The sequence below is a fragment of the Bombina bombina genome, chromosome 2, assembly GCF_027579735.1.
Source record: "Bombina bombina isolate aBomBom1 chromosome 2, aBomBom1.pri, whole genome shotgun sequence".
NCBI classification, from domain to species: domain Eukaryota; kingdom Metazoa; phylum Chordata; class Amphibia; order Anura; family Bombinatoridae; genus Bombina; species Bombina bombina.
The window spans coordinates 367,105,931-367,128,686 of record NC_069500.1 but is presented as its reverse complement, the minus strand read 5'-3'; the positions used below and the strand labels follow the sequence as shown (position 1 = coordinate 367,128,686).

The 22,756-nt window shown below is 40.1% G+C and overlaps 1 protein-coding gene across 1 annotated transcript in view; it reads right to left on the bottom strand.

Moving 5' to 3' along the window:
- Positions 1 to 22,756, bottom strand: part of ATP6V0A2 (ATPase H+ transporting V0 subunit a2) — a 236,702-nt gene that overhangs the window by 130,193 nt on the left and 83,753 nt on the right. Inside the window, exons 12-13 of the mRNA XM_053701819.1 lie at positions 15,005 to 15,162; positions 14,507 to 14,594 (exon numbers count right to left, since the gene is read on the bottom strand). Of these exons, the coding sequence (XP_053557794.1) occupies positions 14,507 to 14,594; positions 15,005 to 15,162 (246 nt within the window). The remainder of the gene's footprint in view (positions 1 to 14,506; positions 14,595 to 15,004; positions 15,163 to 22,756) is intronic.

Below are 22,756 nucleotides of genomic sequence, written 5' to 3'. Positions count from 1 at the left end.
AAAACCTTATTTAAACGTTTACATTTAGTATCAAGAGGACCAGAATCCTCTATTTCTAATGCAAATAACACTTCTTTAAGTAAAGAACGAATAAATTCCATCTTGAACAAATACAAAGATTTATCAGCATCAACCTCTGAGACAGAAACCTCTGAACCAGAAGAACCATTATCAGTATCAGAATGATGATGTTCATTTAAAAATTCATCTGAAAAAAAGAGAAGTTTTAAAAGACTTTTATGTATACTAGAAGGAGAAATAACAGACATAGCCTTCTTAATGGATTTAAAAAATAAAATCTCTTATGTTATCAGGAACACTCTGAAAATTAGATGTTGACGGACAGCAACAGGTAATGTAACAGTACTAAAGGAAATTTTATCTGCATTAATAAGTTTGACATGACATGCAATACAAATAACAGCTGGAGAAAACAGATACCAAAAGTTTATAGCAGACTTAGCTTGGTAGCTCCAGCACTGTGCAGTGATTTTCCTGTAGTATCTTCTGACTCAGTTGCAACGTGGAACATCTTGCAATATGTAAAAGAAAAAAACAACATATAAAGCAAAATTGATCAAATTCCTTAAATGACAGTTTCAGGAATGGGAAAAAAATGCCAGTGAACAAGCTTCTAGCAACCAGAAGCAATAAATAATGAGACTTAAATAATGTGGAGACAAAAATGACGCCCATATTTTTTAGCGCCAAAAAAGACGCCCACATTATTTGGCGCCTAAATGCTTTTGGCGCCAAAAATGACGCCACATCCGGAACGCCGACATCTTTGACGCAAAATAACGTCAAAAAATGACGCAACTTCCGGCGACACGTATGACGCCGGAAACGGAAAAGAATTTTTGCGCCAAAAAAGTCCGCGCCAAGAATGACGCAATAAAATGAAGCATTTTCAGCCCCCGCGAGCCTAACAGCCCACAGGGAAAAAAGACAAATTTTTGAGGTAAGAAAAAATATGATAATTCAATGCATAATCCCAAATATGAAACTGACTGTCTGGAAATAAGGAAAGTTGAACATTCTGAGTCAAGGCAAATAAATGTTTGAATACATATATTTAGAACTTTATAAATAAAGTGCCCAACCATAGCTTAGAGTGTCACAGAAAATAAGACTTACTTACCCCAGGACACTCATCTACATGTTTGTAGAAAGCCAAACCAGTACTGAAACGAGAATCAGTAGAGGAAATGGTAAATATAAGAGTATATCGTCGATCTGAAAAGGGAGGTAAGAGATGAATCTCTACGACCGATAACAGAGAACCTTATGAAATAGACCCCGTAGAAGGAGATCACTGCATTCAATAGGCAATACTCTCTTCACATCCCTCTGACATTCACTGCACGCTGAGAGGAAAACCGGGCTCCAACTTGCTGCGGAGCGCATATCAACGTAGAATCTAGCACAAACTTACTTCACCACCTCCCTTGGAGGCAAAGTTTGTAAAACTGATTTGTGGGTGTGGTGAGGGGTGTATTTATAGGCATTTTAAGGTTTGGGAAACTTTGCCCCTCCTGGTAGGAATGTATATCCCATACGTCACTAGCTCATGGACTCTTGCTAATTACATGAAAGAAACATAATTTATGTAAGAACTTACCTGATAAATTCATTTCTTTCATATTAACAAGAGTCCATGAGCTAGTGACGTATGGGATATACATTCCTACCAGGAGGGGCAAAGTTTCCCAAACCTTAAAATGCCTATAAATACACCCCTCACCACACCCACAAATCAGTTTAACGAATAGCCAAGAAGTGGGGTGATAAAAAAAGTGCGAAGCATATAAAATAAGGAATTGGAATAATTGTGCTTTATACAAAAAAATCATAACCACCACAAAAAAGGGTGGGCCTCATGGACTCTTGTTAATATGAAAGAAATGAATTTATCAGGTAAGTTCTTACATAAATTATGTTTTCTTTCATGTAATTAACAAGAGTCCATGAGCTAGTGACGTATGGGATAATGACTACCCAAGATGTGGATCTTTCCACACAAGAGTCACTAGAGAGGGAGGGATAAAATAAAGACAGCCAATTCCTGCTGAAAATAATCCACACCCAAAATAAAGTTTAATGAAAAACATAAGCAGAAGATTCAAACCGAAACCACTGCCTGAAGTACCTTTCTACCAAAAACTGCTTCAGAAGAAGAGAATACATCAAAATGGTAGAATTTAGTAAAAGTATGCAAAGAGGACCAAGTCGCTGCTTTGCAAATCTGATCAACTGAAGCTTCATTCCTAAACGCCCAGGAAGTAGAAACTGACCTAGTAGAATGAGCTGTAATCCTCTGAGGCGGAGTCTTACCCGAATTAACATAGGCAAGATGAATTAAAGATTTCAACCAGGATGCCAAAGAAATGGCAGAAGCTTTCTGGCCTTTTCTAGAACCAGAAAAGATGACAAATAGACTAGAAGTCTTTCGGAAAGATTTAGTAGCTTCAACATAATATTTCAAAGCTCTAACAACATCCAAAGAATGTAACGATTTCTCCTTAGAATTCTTAGGATTAGGACATAATGAAGGAACCACGATTTCTCTACTAATGTTGTTGGAATTCACAACCTTAGGTAAAAATTCAAAAGAAGTTCGCAACACCGCCTTATCCTGATGAAAAATCAGAAAAGGAGACTCACAAGAAAGAGCAGATAATTCAGAAACTCTTCTGGCAGAAGAGATGGCCAAAAGGAACAAAACTTTCCAAGAAAGCAATTTAATGTCCAATGAATGCATAGGTTCAAACGGAGGAGCTTGAAGAGCTCCCAGAACCAAATTCAAACTCCATGGAGGAGAAATTGACTTAATGACAGGTTTTATACGAACCAAAGCTTGTACAAAACAATGAATATCAGGAAGAATAGCAATCTTTCTGTGAAAAAGAACAGAAAGAGCAGAGATTTGTCCTTTCAAGGAACTTGCGGACAAACCCTTATCTAAACCATCCTGAAGAAATTGTAATATTCTCGGAATTCTAAAAGAATACCAAGAAAAATGATGAGTAAGACACCAAGAAATATAAGTCTTCCAGACTCTATAATATATCTCTCTAGATACAGATTTACGAGCCTGTAACATAGTATCAATCACAGAGTCAGAGAAACCTCTTTGACTAAGAATCAAGCGTTCAATCTCCATACCTTTAAGTTTAATGATTTCAGATCCGGATGGAAAAAAGGACCTTGCGACAGAAGGTCTGGTCTTAACGGAAGAGTCCATGGTTGGCAAGATGCCATCCGGACAAGATCCGCATACCAAAACCTGTGAGGCCATGCCGGAGCTATTAGCAGAACAAACGAGCATTCCCTCAGAATGTTGGAGATTACTCTTGGAAGAAGAACTAGAGGCGGAAAGATATAGGCAGGATGATACTTCCAAGGAAGTGATAATGCATCCACTGCCTCCGCCTGAGGATCCCGGGATCTGGACAGATACCTGGGAAGTTTCTTGTTTAGATGAGAGGCCATCAGATCTATCTCTGGAAGCCCCCACATTTGAACAATCTGAAGAAATACCTCTGGGTGAAGAGACCATTCGCCCGGATGCAACGTTTGGCGACTGAGATAATCCGCTTCCCAATTGTCTACACCTGGGATATGAACCGCAGAGATTAGACAGGAGCTGGATTCTGCCCAAACCAAAATTCGAGATACTTCTTTCATAGCCAGAGGACTGTGAGTCCCTCCTTGATGATTGATGTATGCCACAGTTGTGACATTGTCTGTCTGAAAACAAATGAACGATTCTCTCTTCAGAAGAGGCCAAAACTGAAGAGCTCTGAAAATTGCACGGAGTTCCAAAATATTGATCGGTAATCTCACCTCCTGAGATTCCCAAACTCCCTGTGCCGTCAGAGATCCCCACACAGCTCCCCAACCTGTGAGACTTGCATCTGTTGAAATTACAGTCCAGGTCGGAAGAACAAAAGAAGCCCCCTGAATTAAACGATGGTGATCTGTCCACCACGTTAGAGAGTGTCGAACAATCGGTTTTAAAGATATTAATTGAGATATCTTCATGTAATCCCTGCACCATTGGTTCAGCATACAGAGCTGAAGAGGTCGCATGTGAAAACGAGCAAAGGGGATCGCGTCCGATGCAGCAGTCATAAGACCTAGAATTTCCATGCATAAGGCTACCGAAGGGAATGATTGTGACTGAAGGTTTCGACAAGCTGTAATCAATTTTAGACGTCTCTTGTCTGTTAAAGACAGAGTCATGGACACTGAATCTATCTGGAAACCCAGAAAGGTTACCCTTGTTTGAGGAATCAAAGAACTTTTTGGTAAATTGATCCTCCAACCATGATCTTGAAGAAACAACACAAGTCGATTCGTATGAGACTCTGCTAAATGTAAAGACTGAGCAAGTACCAAGATATCGTCCAAATAAGGAAATACCACAATACCCTGTTCTCTGATTACAGACAGAAGGGCACCGAGAATCTTTGTGAAAATTCTTGGAGCTGTAGCAAGGCCAAACGGTAGAGCCACAAATTGGTAATGTTTGTCTAGAAAAGAGAATCTCAGGAACTGAAAATGATCTGGATGAATCGGAATATGCAGATATGCATCCTGTAAATCTATTGTGGACATATAATTCCCTTGCTGAACAAAAGGCAATATAGTCCTTACAGTTACCATCTTGAACGTTGGTATCCTTACATAACGATTCAATAATTTTAGATCCAGAACTGGTCTGAAGGAATTCTCCTTCTTTGGTACAATGAAGAGATTTGAATAAAACCCCATCCCCTGTTCCGGAACTGGAACTGGCATAATTACTCCAGCCAACTCTAGATCTGAAACACAATTCAGAAATGCTTGAGCTTTCACTGGATTTACTGGGACACGGGAAAGAAAAAATCTCTTTGCAGGAGGTCTCATCTTGAAACCAATTCTGTACCCTTCTGAAACAATGCTCTGAATCCAAAGATTGTGAACAGAATTGATCCAAATTTCTTTGAAAAAACGTAACCTGCCCCCTACCAGCTGAACTGGAATGAGGGCCGTACCTTCATGTGAACTTAGAAGCAGGCTTTGCCTTTCTAGCAGGCTTGGATTTATTCCAGACTGGAGATGGTTTCCAAACTGAAACTGCTCCTGAGGACGAAGGATCAGGCTTTTGTTCTTTGTTGAAACGAAAGGAACGAAAACGATTGTTAGCCCTGTTTTTACCTTTAGATTTTTTATCCTGTGGTAAAAAAGTTCCTTTCCCACCAGTAACAGTTGAAATAATAGAATCCAACTGAGAACCAAATAATTTGTTTCCCTGGAAAGAAATGGAAAGTAGAGTTGATTTAGAAGCCATATCAGCATTCCAAGTCTTAAGCCATAAAGCTCTTCTGGCTAAGATAGCTAGAGACATAAACCTAACATCAACTCTAATAATATCAAAAATGGCATCACAGATAAAATTATTAGCATGCTGAAGAAGAATAATAATATCATGAGAATCACGATTTGCTACTTGTTGCGCTAGGGTTTCCAACCAAAAAGTTGAAGCTGCAGCAACATCAGCCAATGATATAGCAGGTCTAAGAAGATTACCTGAACACAGATAAGCTTTTCTTAGAAAGGATTCAATTTTTCTATCTAAAGGATCCTTAAACGAGGTACCATCTGACGTAGGAATGGTAGTACGTTTAGCAAGGGTAGAAATAGCCCCATCAACTTTAGGGATTTTGTCCCAAAATTCTAACCTGTCAGGCGGAACAGGATATAATTGCTTAAAACGTTAGAAGGAGTAAATGAATTACCCAATTTATCCCATTCTTTGGAAATCACTGCAGAAATAGCATTAGGAACAGGAAAAACTTCTGGAATAACCGCAGGAGCTTTAAAAACCTTATCCAAACGTATAGAATTAGTATCAAGAGGACTAGAATCCTCTATTTCTAAAGCAATTAGTACTTCTTTAAGTAAAGAGCGAATAAATTCCATCTTAAATAAATATGAAGATTTATCAGCATCAATCTCTGAGATAGAATCCTCTGAACCAGAAGAGTCCAAAGAATCAGAATGATGGTGTTCATTTAAAAATTCATCTGTAGAGAGAGAAGATTTAAAAGACTTTTTACGTTTACTAGAAGGAGAAATAACAGACAAAGCCTTCTTTATGGATTCAGAAACAAAATCTCTTATGATATCAGGAACATTCTGCACCTTAGATGTTGAGGGAACTGCAACAGGCAATGGTACATTACTAAAGGAAATATTATCTGCTTTAACAAGTTTGTCATGACAATTATTACAAACAACAGCTTGAGGAATAGCTACCAAAAATTTACAGCAGATACACTTAGCTTTGGTAGATCCAGCAGGCAGTGATTTTCCTGTAGTATCTTCTGGCTCAGATGCAACGTGAGACATCTTGCAATATGTAAGAGAAAAAACAACATATAAAGCAAAATAGATCAAATTCCTTATAAGACAGTTTCAGGAATGGGAAAGAATGCCAAATATCAAGCTTCTAGCAACCAGAAGCAAATGAAAAATGAGACTGAAATAATGTGGAGACAAAAGCGACGCCCATATTTTTTAGCGCCAAATAAGACGCCCACATTATTTGCCGCCTAAATGCTTTTGGCGCCAAAAATGACGCCACATCCGGAACGCCGACATTTTTGGCGCAAAATAACGTCAAAAAAATGACGTAACTTCCGGCGACACGTATGACGCCGGAAATGGAAAAGAATTTTTGCGCCAAAAAAGTCCGCGCCAAGAATGACGCAATAAAATGAAGCATTTTCAGCCCCCGCGAGCCTAACAGCCCACAGGGAAAAAAGTCAAATTTTTGAGGTAAGAAAAATATGATAATTCAATGCATAATCCCAAATATGAAACTGACTGTCTGAAAATAAGGAAAGTTGAACATTCTGAGTCAAGGCAAATAAATGTTTGAATACATATATTTAGAACTTTATAAATAAAGTGCCCAACCATAGCTTAGAGTGTCACAGAAAATAAGACTTACTTACCCCAGGACACTCATCTACATGTTTGTAGAAAGCCAAACCAGTACTGAAACGAGAATCAGTAGAGGTAATGGTAAATATAAGAGTATATCGTCGATCTGAAAAGGGAGGTAAGAGATGAATCTCTACGACCGATAACAGAGAACCTTATGAAATAGACCCCGTAGAAGGAGATCACTGCATTCAATAGGCAATACTCTCTTCACATCCCTCTGACATTCACTGCACGCTGAGAGGAAAACCGGGCTCCAACTTGCTGCGGAGCGCATATCAACGTAGAATCTAGCACAAACTTACTTCACCACCTCCCTTGGAGGCAAAGTTTGTAAAACTGATTTGTGGGTGTGGTGAGGGGTGTATTTATAGGCATTTTAAGGTTTGGGAAACTTTGCCCCTCCTGGTAGGAATGTATATCCCATACGTCACTAGCTCATGGACTCTTGTTAATTACATGAAAGAAAGATATATTTTTTTATTTTACTTTTCTTTTTCTATAGTGTAGCATCCCCCCCCCCCCCTCCCAGATCACTTACACACACTTTATTTTTATTTCAAACCCCTCTCTCTCCCACTTTCAAGACAAAAAATGTCCGAAGTATAGCGGTTCCCACCCGCTCCCTCCCCGTGCATGCGCGTCCGTGCGCCCCTGCACCCCTCTCAGAATTAGAACCCATCGATGGCCGCCCACCGACCAACGATTGCGGCCATCGATGGCGTGCAGAGAGAGCCACAGAGTGGCTCTCTCTGCACTGGAGGGGTAAAAAAGGTTATTGCAGGATGCCTCGATATAGAGCATCACTGCAATAACTGGAAGCGATTAGGATCGGTTCCCCAGACCGACGACGTGCAGGGTACGTCCTCGGTCATTAAGGGTATTTTTTTTGGAGGACGTACCCTGCACGTCATCGGTCGTTAAGGGGTTAAATAGCAAAACTGCATCCAACATTTACCTTATTTGGAGGGACCAAACTGGGCTTGGAGGAACCAATCTGGGCTTTAGTCTGCAGACAACACGGCTAGCAACCGTCATAAAGGTAGTATAAACTGCAGTGTTTTGCAGTTGTTAGCTGATAAAGCCAATTATAAAATGCTCAATGGTCAGAGCTACATACTGCAATGTTGTTTCAATATATACAACTAAACATTTTATATATAAATCTCAAAGTGTTTTCCCTTTAACATGGAACAGTCTTGTTTCAGATGATAACAATCCAATTTCTTGACGCATTTTCTGAAATATTTTTCACTTATCAAATTCAACACCTCAAAAAAAAAAACTTGATAATGCACCAAACTGCCCTTTTTTTAACTTATTACCGAGTAACCCCAAAACTTCTAATGGGACATTAGCTTCACATATGGGAAATCACACTGAAATTATCCAACACCATATTGGATGAAGTTAAGTCTAGATTCATTAAGTGTCATTTCACTATCTTTTAATAGCCAATCGCCAGTGGGCGTCCCAGCAATTAACATTAATAACTACATTAAGTAGTCCAAAGCATGGTATCTCAATCATGACTTAATTATCTATATGCAATGTCTTGATCAGTTTAGCCTTGCAGCAAATTAGAAAAGCCACTCCACTATATCCCTACTGTTTTCATATGAGAAGAGTTGAGAGAGAGAGAAAAAGAGTAAGAGACAAAGAAAAAGAGAAAGAAAGAGAAAAAGAGAAAGAGAAAAATGTATGCTTACCTGATAAATGTATTTATTTTTTGACACGATGAGTCCACGGATCATCTTAATTACTAATGGGATATTCACCTCCGGGTCAGCAGGAGGAGGCAAAGAGCACCACAGCAGAGCTGTTAAATAGCTCCTCCCTTCCCTCCCACCCCAGTCATTTGACTGAAGTTAAGGAAAGAAAGGAAAAACCAAGGTGCAGAAGTGTCTGAAGTTTATAATAACCAACAACCTGTCTTACAAGAACAGGGCGGGCCGTGGACTCATCGTGTCAAAAAAGAAATACATTTATCAGGTAAGCATAAATTTTCTTTTCTTTTTTATGACACGATGAGTCCACAGATCATCTTAATTACTAATGGGATTCAATACCCAAGCTAGAGTACACAGATGATATGGGAGGGACAAGACAGGAAACCTAAACTGAAGGCACCACTGCTTGAAGAACCTTACTCCCAAAAGCGGCCTCAGACGAGGTAAAAATGCTAAAATTTATAGGACTTAGAAAAAGTGTAAAGAGAGGACCAAGTTGCAGCCTTGCAAATCTGTTCCACAGAAGCTTCATTCTTGAACACCCATGAGGAAACAACCGCCCTCGTGGAATGAGCCGTAACTCTCTCTGGAGGCTGTAGTCTAGCAATCTCAAATGCAAAACGTATAATACTCTTCAGCCAGAAAGAAAGAGAAGTAGCTTTCTGGCCCTTACTTTCTCCCGAGAAAACCACAAACAAAGTAGAAGACTGCTGAAAGCCTTAGTCGCCTGCAGGTAAAATTTAAAAGCACGGACCACGTCCAAATTGTGCTTTCTGAGAAGAAGGATTAGGACACAAGGAAGGAACAACAATCCCCCGATTAATGTTCCGATCAGAAACAACCTTAGGAAGAAATCCTAATTTAGTACGTAAAACTACCTTATCTGAATGGAAAATAAGGTAAGAAGACTCATACTTCAATGCAGAGAGCTCGGACACTCTACAAGCAGAAGCAATAGTAACAAGAAATAAAACGTCCAAGAAAACAACTTAATATCTAAGGAATGTATAGGCTCAGACGGAGCCCCTTGAAAAACTTTGAGAACTAAATTCAGACTCCATGGAGGAGTAACTGGTTTGAACACAGACCTGATCCTGACCAGGCCTGACAAAATGATTGTATGTCTGGGACGTCCGCCAGGCGGTTATGTAACAAAATAGACAAGACACATATTTGACTCTTTAGGGAACTTGCCGATAAAACCTTTCTCCAAAGCTTCTTGGAGAAAGGACAGAATTCTATGAATCCAAAATCTACTCAAGGAGTAACCCTAAGATTCACACCAATAGAGATATGTACACCATATCTTATGGTAAATCCTTCTAGAAACAGGATTACGAGCCTGAATCATAGTCTCAATGACCATGAAAAGCCCCGCTTTGGATAAAATTAAGCGTTCAATCTCCAAGCAGTCAGTTTCAGAGAAACTAGACTTGGGTGAGAAAAGGGCCCTCGAATTAGAAGGTACTACATGTCCACCAGATCAACATACCAAATCCTGAGAGGCCAAGCCGGTGCAATGACGATCACCGAGGCCCTCTCCTACTGAACTCGAGCAATGACCCAAGGAAGAAGAGGCAACAGAGAAAATAGGTATGCTAGACTGAAGGTCCAAGGTACCGCCAGGGCATCAGTACCACCTGAGGGTCCCTGGACCTCGACCTGTACCTCAGGAGCTTGAGATTCTGCAGAGATGTCATGAGATCTAATTCCGGCTGACCCCATTTGAGAATCAGGCTGGAGAACACCTTCAGATGGAGTTCCCACTCCCCTGATGAAAGGTCTGCCTACTCAGGAATTCCGCCTCCCAGATGTCCACCCCTGGATTGTGGATCGCCGACAGACAGCAAGAATGGACCTCTCCCCATTGAATTATTTTGGTTACCTCTGTCATCGCTAAGGAACTTCTCGTTCCTTTCTGATGAATGATGCAAACCACTGAAGTTAGGTTATCCGACTGGAATCTGATAAACTGGACCAAGGCTAACTGGGGCCATGCCAGAAAAGCATTGAAGATCGCTCTCAACTCCAGAATGTTTATTGGTAGAACAGACTGAGTCCAAACTCCCTGAGCCTTTAGAAAGCCCTAGACTGCTCCCCATCCTAGGCTGGCATTTGTTGTCACCATCACCCAAGATAGTCTGCGAAAGCAGGTTCCCTGGGAGAAATGATCCAGAGACAACCACTGAAGAGAATTCCTTGTCTCCTGCTCCAGTACTCTTTGGGGAGACAAGCCCGCATAATCTCCGTTCCATTGCCTGAGCATGTTTAACTGTAAAGCTCTGAGGTGAAACCGAGCAAACAGGATGATGTCCATTGCCACCACCATCAGCCCGATTACCTCCATGCACTGAGCCACTGATGGGCGAGGGGTGAACTGAAGAGCTAGACAAGTATCGAAAATCTTTGATTTCCTGACTTCTGTCAGAAAAATAAACATATATAGGAAATCTATTATTGTTCCCAAGAAAGTTACCCCTGTATTTGGAACTAAGGAACTCTTTTCCAAATTTACCTTCCATCCTTGAGATCTCAGGAAAGATAACAACATTTCCGTGTGGGATCTTGCTTGTTGAAGGATGGTGCCTGGACGAATGTGTCGCTCAGATAGGGTGACACTGCAATGCCCCTTAATCGAAGCACCTCAAACAGCGGTCCCAGAACCTCTGAGAAAAAAGTCTGGGAGCTGTGGCAAGACCGAAGGGAAGAGCCATGAATTGGAAAAGTTTGTCTAGAAAGACAAACCTTAGAAACTTGTGATGATCCCTATGAATGGGAACAGGCAAATACACATCCTTTATTTCTCAGTGTCATAGATTGACCCTCTTGAATCAAGGGAAAGTGGAACGAATAGCTTCCATCTTGAAGGACGGTAATTTTATGAATTTATTTAGACTCTTGATATCTACAAACAGTACTGAAGAAGGTTCCCTCCTTTTGGGAACCACGAACAAATTGTAATAAATTCCAGACTCTGTTCCTGAATCCGAACAGGGACTATCGCTACCCCGTCAGAGAGGTCTCCTATGCAGTGGAAAAATGCCTCTCTTCTTGTGCAGATAATCTTTGAAGAAGCAAAGATCTGCCCCTGGAAGAAAAAGTCCTGACTCTAGATTGTATCCTAGGGATACAGAGTCTTCCCGGATTGGGGACAGGCCTAGCCTGCTGTCTTTTGTTTTCCTAGCAGGATACTTTAATTGCTTTCCCCTATTCCTGAGGGAATGAATGTCCCTTCCCTCTCAAAATAGAGAGAATTTCCACTAAAACAGGTCTAAACAAGGTCTTCCCTTGTAGGGAATCACCCAAAAGTTTATACTCAGATGAGGTATCTGCAGACCATATCTTTCCTGACGCTCTGCGGGCCATATGGCAAAAACCTGAAAACTTAGCTCCCAGGTTAAAACCTTGAAGAGGAGCATCTGAAATAAAGGAGTCGGCTAACTTCTTCGAGAGAAGTGTCAATCCAATAGAATCAGACCATGCATCAAAACATTACGCCACCACACTGGTGACAAAGCAATACGAACTGCAGGTAGATGTAAACTCTGACATACACCCCTTCCCTGGGTACTATTGGCAAGACTCCTTGATAGAGTCTGCTATATCTGGAGAAAAGGGGGTACCCAGTTTCTCCCTGACTTTGTAAAGTGTACTGGACTTATTAGGACTGACTACGCCGATAATGTTGGAATCATCCAGGGTATCAGAAACCTTTTACTAACAAACGGAGGTGTTGAAGCCTAAGCTGAAAGGAAACGCTTCAGTATCAACGAAAGGAATTACAAAGACAGAGTCTGAGATTTCCCCCTTATCTACTACCGAAGTATTCCCCACTTCATGCTTCAAGGAGGATAATTCGGAAAAGCTACTACTGTATCAGCAACATTCACTGATTAAATACATCAGATATCGCTTCAATAATCTTAGGAAGCAATGTTTTGTCAAATAACCCCAGGTGAAGTTCGTGAAGAGGCGCAGGGCACTGCATGTGTTGGTTATAAAAAAAATTGCACTTTTGGAGATTTTTTTTTTTATTCTTATAGTAAAGGGCTTTCCATTCATTTCAAAACATAAGGAGACACTTTATAGAGCCTCTTGGACCACTCTGCCACACATATGGGTGAATAATCCAAGAAAAACTCGTTACTGTCTCTAACTTTTAAAGAGAAACTTTTTTATTTATGTTACTGTCGCTTTAAATTCTTAACAAGTAACTTCTCAATTAAGAGTGCAAACATGGTTGATAAAAACACTGTACTGAAAACCCCCTCTACATCTTAGCTAAACCTAGCTGAGGTGCCTGTCAGCCCTCTGCACAGTAAATATTCCGGACTAAGACCTTTTGAAACACTGTCCGGTCCGTTACTTTCTCTATTTAAGAGTAAACACTCTCCTCTATTCCTTCCGATACTCGGAAGAACTGACAAAGTGGTGCGCAACTAAATTGGCGCCACACATAACTCCGCCCATCATATGCATGTGCAATCCCGGTCGCCATTGATTTTTTTATTTTTACTAAGCGGAACTGTTGGGAGCGTAATAACGGACTGATCAGCTTCAGATTGGCAGCTGCTAGTCCGAGAGAAAAATCTAAATGTTAAATCACCTCACACTGAGCTCGTCATCAGTTATGGCAATATGTGATCTCCCGGTCGGCTATTATTAAACCACCGGGAGATGAGAACACAGTCCCCTTCACACCCTGAGCTCGTCTGTTGTATAGCTCATCAGTTATGGTAATATGAGATCTCCCGGTCGGCTATTATTAAACCGCCGGGAGATGAGCACACAAGTCCCATTCAAATATTTTTAGTAAGCGTAACTCCCCTCACACTGAGCCCGTCTTTGTATACGCATCAGTTTTTGGCAATAGGGGGAACTCTCGGTCGGCTATCATGAAACCGCCGGGAGATGATAGCACATGTCCCATACAGCCCAAGTGTCTGCGTCTAAACTGTCCCAAAGTGTCCCCTAATACTCTGGGGGAATCTATCCGTAACCCTCTGATAAAGAGGTAAAATCCAATGAGGTATAATAAAGATTAAGTGTCCAACCTTTCTTCTGAGTCTTTCCAACCACCAGAATAAAGTTAGCACTTACCTCATCTTCTGCCGGACAGTAAGGCAGTTCCCAGGTTTGCGAGGTCCTCTCCCTCACATGGACCTGTAATTTAAAACGAAAGTTCTGAGTAATATCCCTCAGATTTTCTTGGTAAGAGCAGCAAAAATTACATGGGAGGCGGAGTGAGAATTATGTCCCACAAGTTCCCATTGCTCTAAAGCCACCAATGCCCTACTGAAGAGACTGATATGGACTACGGTTACGCCCGAAAACAAAGCAGCACAATCTTGTACTACTTTAAAAATAATAAACTCTTGATTGAAGAATCTTTTCTAACACCTAACTTTACCACCTCCTTGCACTTAACGTAGGCAAAGAGAATGACTGGGGTAGGAGGGAAGGGAGGAGCTATTTAACAGCTCTGCTGTGGTGCTCTTTGCATCCTCCTGCTGACCAGGAGGTGAATATCCCATTAGTAATTAAGATGATCCGTGGACTCATCGTGTCATAAAAAAGAGAAAGAGAAAGAGAAAGAAAGAGAAAAAGAAAGAGAAAAAGAGAAAGAGAGAAAAAGAGAAAGAGAGAGAAAATGAGAAAGAAAGAAAGAAAGAAAAAAGAGATGTTAAGCTGTAATTTGTAAGACTGAAGAAAAGAAAGATGAAAATAATATTAACACGGTGATTAGCAAATATAAGAGCACGGAATGAAGAGAAAGTACTCACTGGGTCTATGCCGAAGGGATAAACTCCATTTAACACGCCTGGCACGGAGGGATTCAGTGTCAGGACACTATTAGATAGATCACCATTTCTGTAGCAAAAACACAAAAACATAACAGGGATACTTAACCTGCTATCATTTGGTGATTAATGATTCAGAATTGTATCACCTTACAGTAATTGCATTACATCTAAGTTGAACAGTAGGGTATTTGATCTTATGTAAAATTAAAAACCAAGTTTAGATTTACTATATTAAAATACCCACAGTAGGAACCTCACATTATCATATGAATATTGCCAACTTTATTTTTATATTTATTGTAAAACAAAAGCATCAATCACTAGATACGAAATAGGTATTACCTACAAACGTTCAAAATATTTTCTTGATAAGAAATTTTCATCAAACAAAACATAACTGGATAAAGACTAAAGGTCATGAAATGAAAAACAAAGATGGAAGCATTAGGCAAGTCTCTAATCCATGGAAATACTTACGTCCAGTTGCCAGTTGAAAACATTGCCGACACATTCCAGCTGGAGCCAAAGATATTCAATGACTTTGAAAAACAATCATTATAGATGAGTCCAGTGTAAATAGAGAATAGTCCCATCAGCAAGATTATGTAGCGGCCTTCAAAAAACATCTTCATTATCTGTAGTGAGAAGGTGGAATAAGTAATAAAGAAGAAGAAAAAACATGAACTATATGTATTATAGGAGATGTGACGTGTATCTTGTGGTAATGTTCTGCCATTCATTTTTTTATTATAAGACAATTACATACACAAAAACATAATTTATGCTTACCTGATAAATTTATTTCTCTTGTGGTGTATCCAGTCCACGAATCATCCATTACTTGTGGGATATTCTCCTTCCCAACAGGAAGTTGCAAGAGGATCACCCACAGCAGAGCTGCTATATAGCTCCTCCCCTAACTGCCATATCCAGTCATTCGACCGAAACTAGCCGAGAAAGGAAAAACCATAGGGTGCAGTGGTGACTGTAGTTTAAAATATAGACCTGGGTGCCGGAGGAGGGAGAGACTGGCAGGACTCCAGGTACTAATATTCCCCATAACAAAGAGCTGAATAGCGGCAGTGAGGCAGATGACTATCCCGGTATTCCGGTAGCAGCTAGACCTAGAAACACGAGTGTCTCACTTGAAAGAAGGAGCTCTCCCATTTGTATCCGCGACAAGCCCGGGTGTAGGAGGGGGAAAGGGAGCCCGGTGAGAGAGCAGAAAGAGAGTGTGGTCGGCGCCATCTTGGATTTCATCTCCAGGAGCGCATTGCAGAGAGATCAAACACCGGACCATAGGTTCATAGGCTGACACACACAACAGCTGGGTTCACAGCGATCCAGGACTGATGCGATATTTTTGGGGACTCTTTCTCCTTCTCACTGCAATACTAAAGACCAACAAAGCGAAAGGCGGGAAAAAACGCCATTTTGCATCTTTATTCCCCTCTACAGAGTACTGCACTGGGTTCACAAAAAAAATAAAATAAAAAAAAAATAAATAAATAAAAAAGCTAAGTGGGATCCCTCTTCACATACACCCCCATTGAACAAGTGCAGGGTGGGATAAACAGACAGCAGTGCCTCATTTAAGACAGACTTACTGCTGATGACAGAGCAATAAAAAATATAGAATAAGCCTGCAGATCTCCTTTCCTTTTTGGCCCTCCATATAAATATCATCCTAGCTGCCTGCCCTGTTTTAGAGGCGTCTTAAACCTGGGAACAGGACGATTCAGGTGGCCAGAATCAGGGGGCTCAGTAGTCTAACGGAGGAACAGGAACTGCAGGGACCCACAAGACTTCCTAGAAATTTTATATAATTCCCCCTCAAAAGGACAAGAAGGGAAATGTAAAGTGTCACACAAATTGGGGAAAGAAATGGCAAGATAAAGCACTGTTGATAATCAATGTGACTAACAATATTATCCACTAGCAAGCATGGACAGTTCTAATTAATGGTGTATCACTAAGCAATCCCTAGTTCACGGGTATTTACTTAAGCCATATAAAAATCTACCGGCTTTCCTGTGCTGGAACTACAGTTACAAAGTACACAACCTCTAAGGTGCAGAAAATCTATAACAAGTGGTAACAAGATGAAGAATAAAACGCAGACAGTCAAAGAATGCCTGTCAAAATCTCAAGCAAAACAAAAAGCATTAGATAAAAGCCTTATCACTCAAAACTCCAGCCCTGCAAAAAGCCCACAAACGGCTCCCGACCAGCTAAATTCTTCAACAACCAATAAAGAACTCTTGACTCAGATAAAATCTCTATTTCAAGAGGAGTTAAAGTCTGCCATTTCAGAATTGAGGCTGGATATTAGAGAAATTGGAGGCCGCACGGCCGAACTAGAAGACAAATTGGATAACATAGTCGAAGAAATTCCTCAATTACGTCATTCTATACAAGAAAACTCTACTTACATAACTAAATTAGAAGATCACATAGAAGATCTTGAAAATGGATCACGCAGATCAAATATCCGCATCAGAAACCTTCCAGAAACATATAAGAACCTGGATGAAACTATAACAGATCTTTTCCACCAACTAGTCCCTGAGGTCGAAGTAGAAATGCTACTTATGGATCGTGTGCACAGGGCACTAACGAAACCACAGCAATCCACCTCCATGAGATATCATAACTAAACTTCACTACTTTCACGTTAAAGAACTCATCATGAAAGCCGCTAGAAACAACCAGACTATCACATATGATGGGCATAGTATTCAAATCTATGCTGATTTAGCCCCTATCACTCTCCGAAAAAGAAGAGATCTGAAACCTATAACAGCAGCCCTCAACGCTGCTCACATTAGATACAGATGGAACTTCCCATTCAAGTTAGTCTTTTCGATTCAGAACACCGTGTATAGCTGCACTACCAAAGAAGAAGGCTTTTCATTGCTGACTAAACTCAAAATCCCACCTGGAGAATCCAGTACACCACCGCCTAGCAAGACAACTAAGAAAAACTATCACAGAGAATGGATGCCTGTCCGAGATTCGACAAAGACTAAGAAAAGAAAACCTATACCAGATGACCCTATAGAATCAGAATCCTCAATAGAAGAGGATGCTCCGGACTGAAGGGAGGTAACAATAAGTGAAAGTACCAGTAATTATATATGCGGAGGCTACAAAGCTTCCAAATATTCTTTGAAGACTTCTTAAATTTTCAGTTAACCAAGTTGAGTTCTAGAGACTACCTTTATACAGTTGTTGGCAATACTTGGTGCCCTCCTACTAGTTCCTTTGGAGGACTCTAATTTCTAAAAGTTGTATTACCAATGTTGCCTTAAAGTTTATTTTTTGTGAATTGAATAATTGAAGCACATCTCGGGTCCCCTCCCCTATATCCCTTCCCACTCCCTCCCCTCCCTTTCCTCCCTTTTCCCCCTTCCCCAACTTGCCACTCTCTGCCCTTATACTCCCATAACATTATTTGCTAGATTTACCCTTCTCCAAAATTAGAACTGCACATGCTCATTGCCCACATTGATTGCATGCCATAATCTGTTCCCCTATTATGTATGTTTAAGTTCGAACCATTGACATTTATAGTTTTTTGTTTTTATTACATGTGTCTATCAAAACGGCTCTACATTACAGATTGAGATCTCTTTTGAGGCTTTCATCATTGTATGGTTTCTGTCTATATATTTGGTTTTATTACCAGCTTATTCTTAACACATATTTCTATCTCCCACTAAGATATACTGAAGGACTTATCATAGGGTACGATGCCCTGCGACATATCAGCGAAGGTCCCGGCTCTCCAGGGGGTGGGATAACATGACAGATTAAGAGTGCAAGGGTACTCTATGATGTATATATAATAACGGAAGGTAAGGAAACGCTAAAGATGTATTTCTCACACTATTATGTCGATTAAAATAATATCACATAACGTCAGAGGACTAAACTCTGACATAAAACGCAGAAAGGCTATTAATGAATATAAATCCCTGAAAGCACAAATAGTGATGCTACAGGAAACACACTTTACCAGAGCATACACTCCCAAATATTGGGATAAAACATACCCTAAACAATATCACTCAATTAATCCAAACAAAAAAATGTGGAGTTACGATCCTTCTCCACACCTCATTAAACTTCAAAGAAGAATCAGTCATTAGAGATAAGGAAGGAAGATTCTTAATCTTAAAAGGCCTTATACAAGACACCCCAGTGCTGTTAGTCAATGTGTACGCCCCTAACGAACACCAATCCGTTTTTATATCTAGACTAAGTAAAGAACTTACACTCTGGAAAAGATATAAAACAATTATTGGGGGGGGACTTCAATACCACCATGGATAACAACGTAGATAGGTCACTAGTAACCACCTCACAACATACAACTATTAGAGCATCCCATAGAGTTTTAAGAGACTTTACCCTTGACCACAATCTGATAGACAGTTGGCGAACACTTAACAGTACAGCGAGAGACTACACATATTACTCCCCAGTACATAAATCACACTCCAGAATTGACTATATTTTTATAAGTCAGATCATGGTACCTCTGCTAGTCAATAGCTCAATTTTAAATTGTGCCTGGTCAGATCACTCCTTGGTAGAAATCACACTATCAGGCATAATCAACCCGAATAGAACGAAAGCCTGGACACTTAATTCTCACTTGTTACAGGATAGTTTAACACTGAATTCACTCCAACAGCAAATACAAGAATTTATTACACTAAACAAAGATACCACCTCAAATCCAATATATGAATAGGGAGCATTAAAAGCCTACGTTAGAGGCCTACTGATCACAGAGGCTAGCAAACAACGTAAACTTAAAAACACCCAAATAGAGCAACTAAAAACAGAAATTAACCTCTTGCAAGTCAAAAGCCTAGATAAACCCACTAAAGAGCTAACAAAACAATTAAAAACCAAAAATGACAAGTTAGACCATCTCCAGAACAAAGACGCCATCAGGACAATTAAAATGATTGACAAACAGTACTACATTTATGGCAATAAACCCGACAGAATGCTGGCCAATAAACTGAAAGAAATTACTAGGATCACCACAGTACCTCAATTAAAACTACCGGACAATAAAATGACCCTTTAGCAATAGCGAAGACGTTCGCTGATTATTATCACAAATTATACAATCTCCCACATAAGAGAGGAGATGCAGATAAAACAGCAGAGTTAGATACATTTCTAGAAAACAGCTCCTTACCCTCTATAACTGAGCAGGATAGGGAATCCCTAAATAAGCCAATCACAAATGAAGAAGTCAAATTAGGCATAAAAACTCTTAAAAATTCAAAGGCTCCAGGTCCAGATGGGTATTCGGGGATATTCTATAAATTGTTACAACCAATTTTAATACCTCAGCTGGTAAAAGTATTCAATTCGATACTACAAAACAAGGTAATTCCCCCAGAGATGTTAGCAGCCAGAATTGCAGTAATCCCGAAGCCCGGTAAAAATAAGCAGTACTGCCAAAACTATAGACCTATATCATTAATAAACCAGGATATAAAACTATTCACCAAAATATTGGCAAATCGATTGAATCCTATACTTACTGAGGTAATACACTTGGATCAGGTGGGGTTTGTCTCTGGGAGAGAGGCACCGGACAACACCCGCAAAGTGATAGATTTGATTAATGCTGCCGCAGCGGGGGGAACGCCTTCTCTGTTTCTGGCTTTGGATGCAGAGAAGGCGTTTGATAGGGTCAATTGGCAATATATGTTCGCAGTCCTTAGAAAAATAGGGATCCGGGGTACATTTCTAGATGCGCTTACTAATTTATACTCATCTCCAACGGCATTCGTAAAATTGTCGGGCTACCAGTCTAAGGCAATAAGCATCAGAAACGGTACACGCCAAGGTTGCCCGCTCTCTCCCTTATTGTTCGCGCTCTGTATTGAGCCACTGGCAATTAAAATAAGAGACGATCAGAATATAGCGGGCATAAATGACGGGGTAATAGACCACAAAATGTCCCTATTCGCGGACGACATCATCCTGTCACTAACCAGACCACTGCTATCTCTTCCCCCTCTATATCATATACTGCACCAATTTAGTAACCTTTCAGGCTACAAGATAAATGAGGACAAGTGTGAGGCCCTAAGCATCAAACTCCCACAGCACACTAAAAAACTTCTGGAACTCAACTTTACATTTAAATGGGCTAAGAAATTCATCAGATACTTAGGGATTAATCTCCCTGCAAACATACACGCCCTTTACCACACTAATTATACACCAATGTTTAAACACATTAGAGACCTTATGAGTAAATGGGTTAAACTTAAAATCTCTCTGTACGGCAAGATTATCTCCACTAAAATGACCCTATTACCCAAATTACTGTATCTATTTAGAGCTCTACCCATCTCGGTTCCACTCTCAGAACTACACAAACTGCAAAGGGACCTGATGAGATTCATATGGCAAGGGAAGAAAGCACGAATCAATAAAAAAGTAATGTGCACAAACAGAAGCGAAGGGGGGGTAGGGGTACCCAATTTAATTTCATATTACCACGCTGCAAGGATGGCGCAGACTATACATTGGTTTAGAGAGTATAACAAGAAGCAATGGACTCGTATTGAGTCGAATCTCATCAAGACCGATTTCCTACCCAAATTGCTTTGGGCTCCATATCTCACAAAACACAAGCAGAAAGGCAAGTTTATTGCGATTGAACACACTATTCACATATGGAAATCTCTAAACTCTAAATACACACTTACTAGAGACAGATCTAAACTAACCCCACTAGTAACATTTGATACTTCCGTCGGTTTAACGGTCCAACAGAAATGGTCCAATAAAGGACTCTATAGAATAGCAGACATACTTATAGCAGATAAAGTAATGACATTTACTCAATACCAAAACCTGGATATCAATGACAAAAATATATGGTATCATTATTTACAATTGAGATCAAGAGCAAATGAAATACTAGGCAATGCATAACCCCTTCCAAACACAACACTAGAAACAATGTGCCTTACAGCCTCAAATATACCAGGAGTGATCTCATCCCTCTATTTCATTTTTAACTCCCCAGGAAATACAGAGAAGACACTAACTATCATTAGATGGGAACAAGATATAGGAAAAACCTGGCCAATCAAAACATGGTACACAAACCTCTCAAACGGATTGTCCTTTACACAAAACGCCTTACTTAAAGAAAATTACATAAAGGTTGCGTTCAGATGGTACCTTCACCCAACAAGGTCACACGGTTTGAGAGACGCACCATCACATTCTTGTTATAGAGGGTGTGGGGAAAGAGGCTCGTATACCCACATGTGGTGGGAGTGCAAGCGAATTAAAAAAATCTGGGACTACACCTCTCAACTGCTTAGTGCAATACTCCAAAAACAAATAACACTAACAATAGAGCAGGCTCTACTTCACTTCCCAATACCAGGCATACCAAAGACGCACCTTAAACTAGCTATGATGGTCTGCACTATAGTCAGACTTAGCATAGCTCAGTTCTGGAAATCCACCCCTCCTGACTTATCCTTTATTTATAATAAATTAGAATATCATTACAATATGGCAAGCGCAGCAGCTGAGTCCCTCAATGATACAGAGAGATTTCTAGCAAGATGGGAACCTTTTATAATGTACCATGAGGCAAAGAGAAAAGCCAATCAGAATAATGCTTCTGCTTTAAATACAAAGACCTAATACTTGAGCCGGGACCCCCGCTGAGAATCGCTGAGATCCTTTGCAGCGATAGATACAAAAACATGACTGTTTATAATGATCCTGATATTAGATAAGTATCTGGATAATGCATATATAAAGTTTACTTTTGCTAATTGTATAACTGATGATGGAAACTGTTTTCATATGAATCTGTAAATTGGAACACATAGAAAATGCGAAGAAAAATGAACGACACATGTACTTCATTTAATTTTATTTTATTTTGCTGTTTTTGTTATATGTCATAAAAACAATTTCAACATAAAATATAGACCTCCCTTAAAAGGACAGGACGGGTCGTGGACTGGATACACCACAAGAGAAATAAATTTATCAGGTAAGCATAAATTATGTTTTCTCTTGTTAAGTGTATCCAGTCCACGGATCATCCATTACTTGTGGGATACCAATACCAAAGCTAAAGTACACGGATGAAGGGAGGGACAAGGCAGGTACTTAAACGGAAGGGACCACTGCCTGTAGAACCTTTCTCCCAAAAAT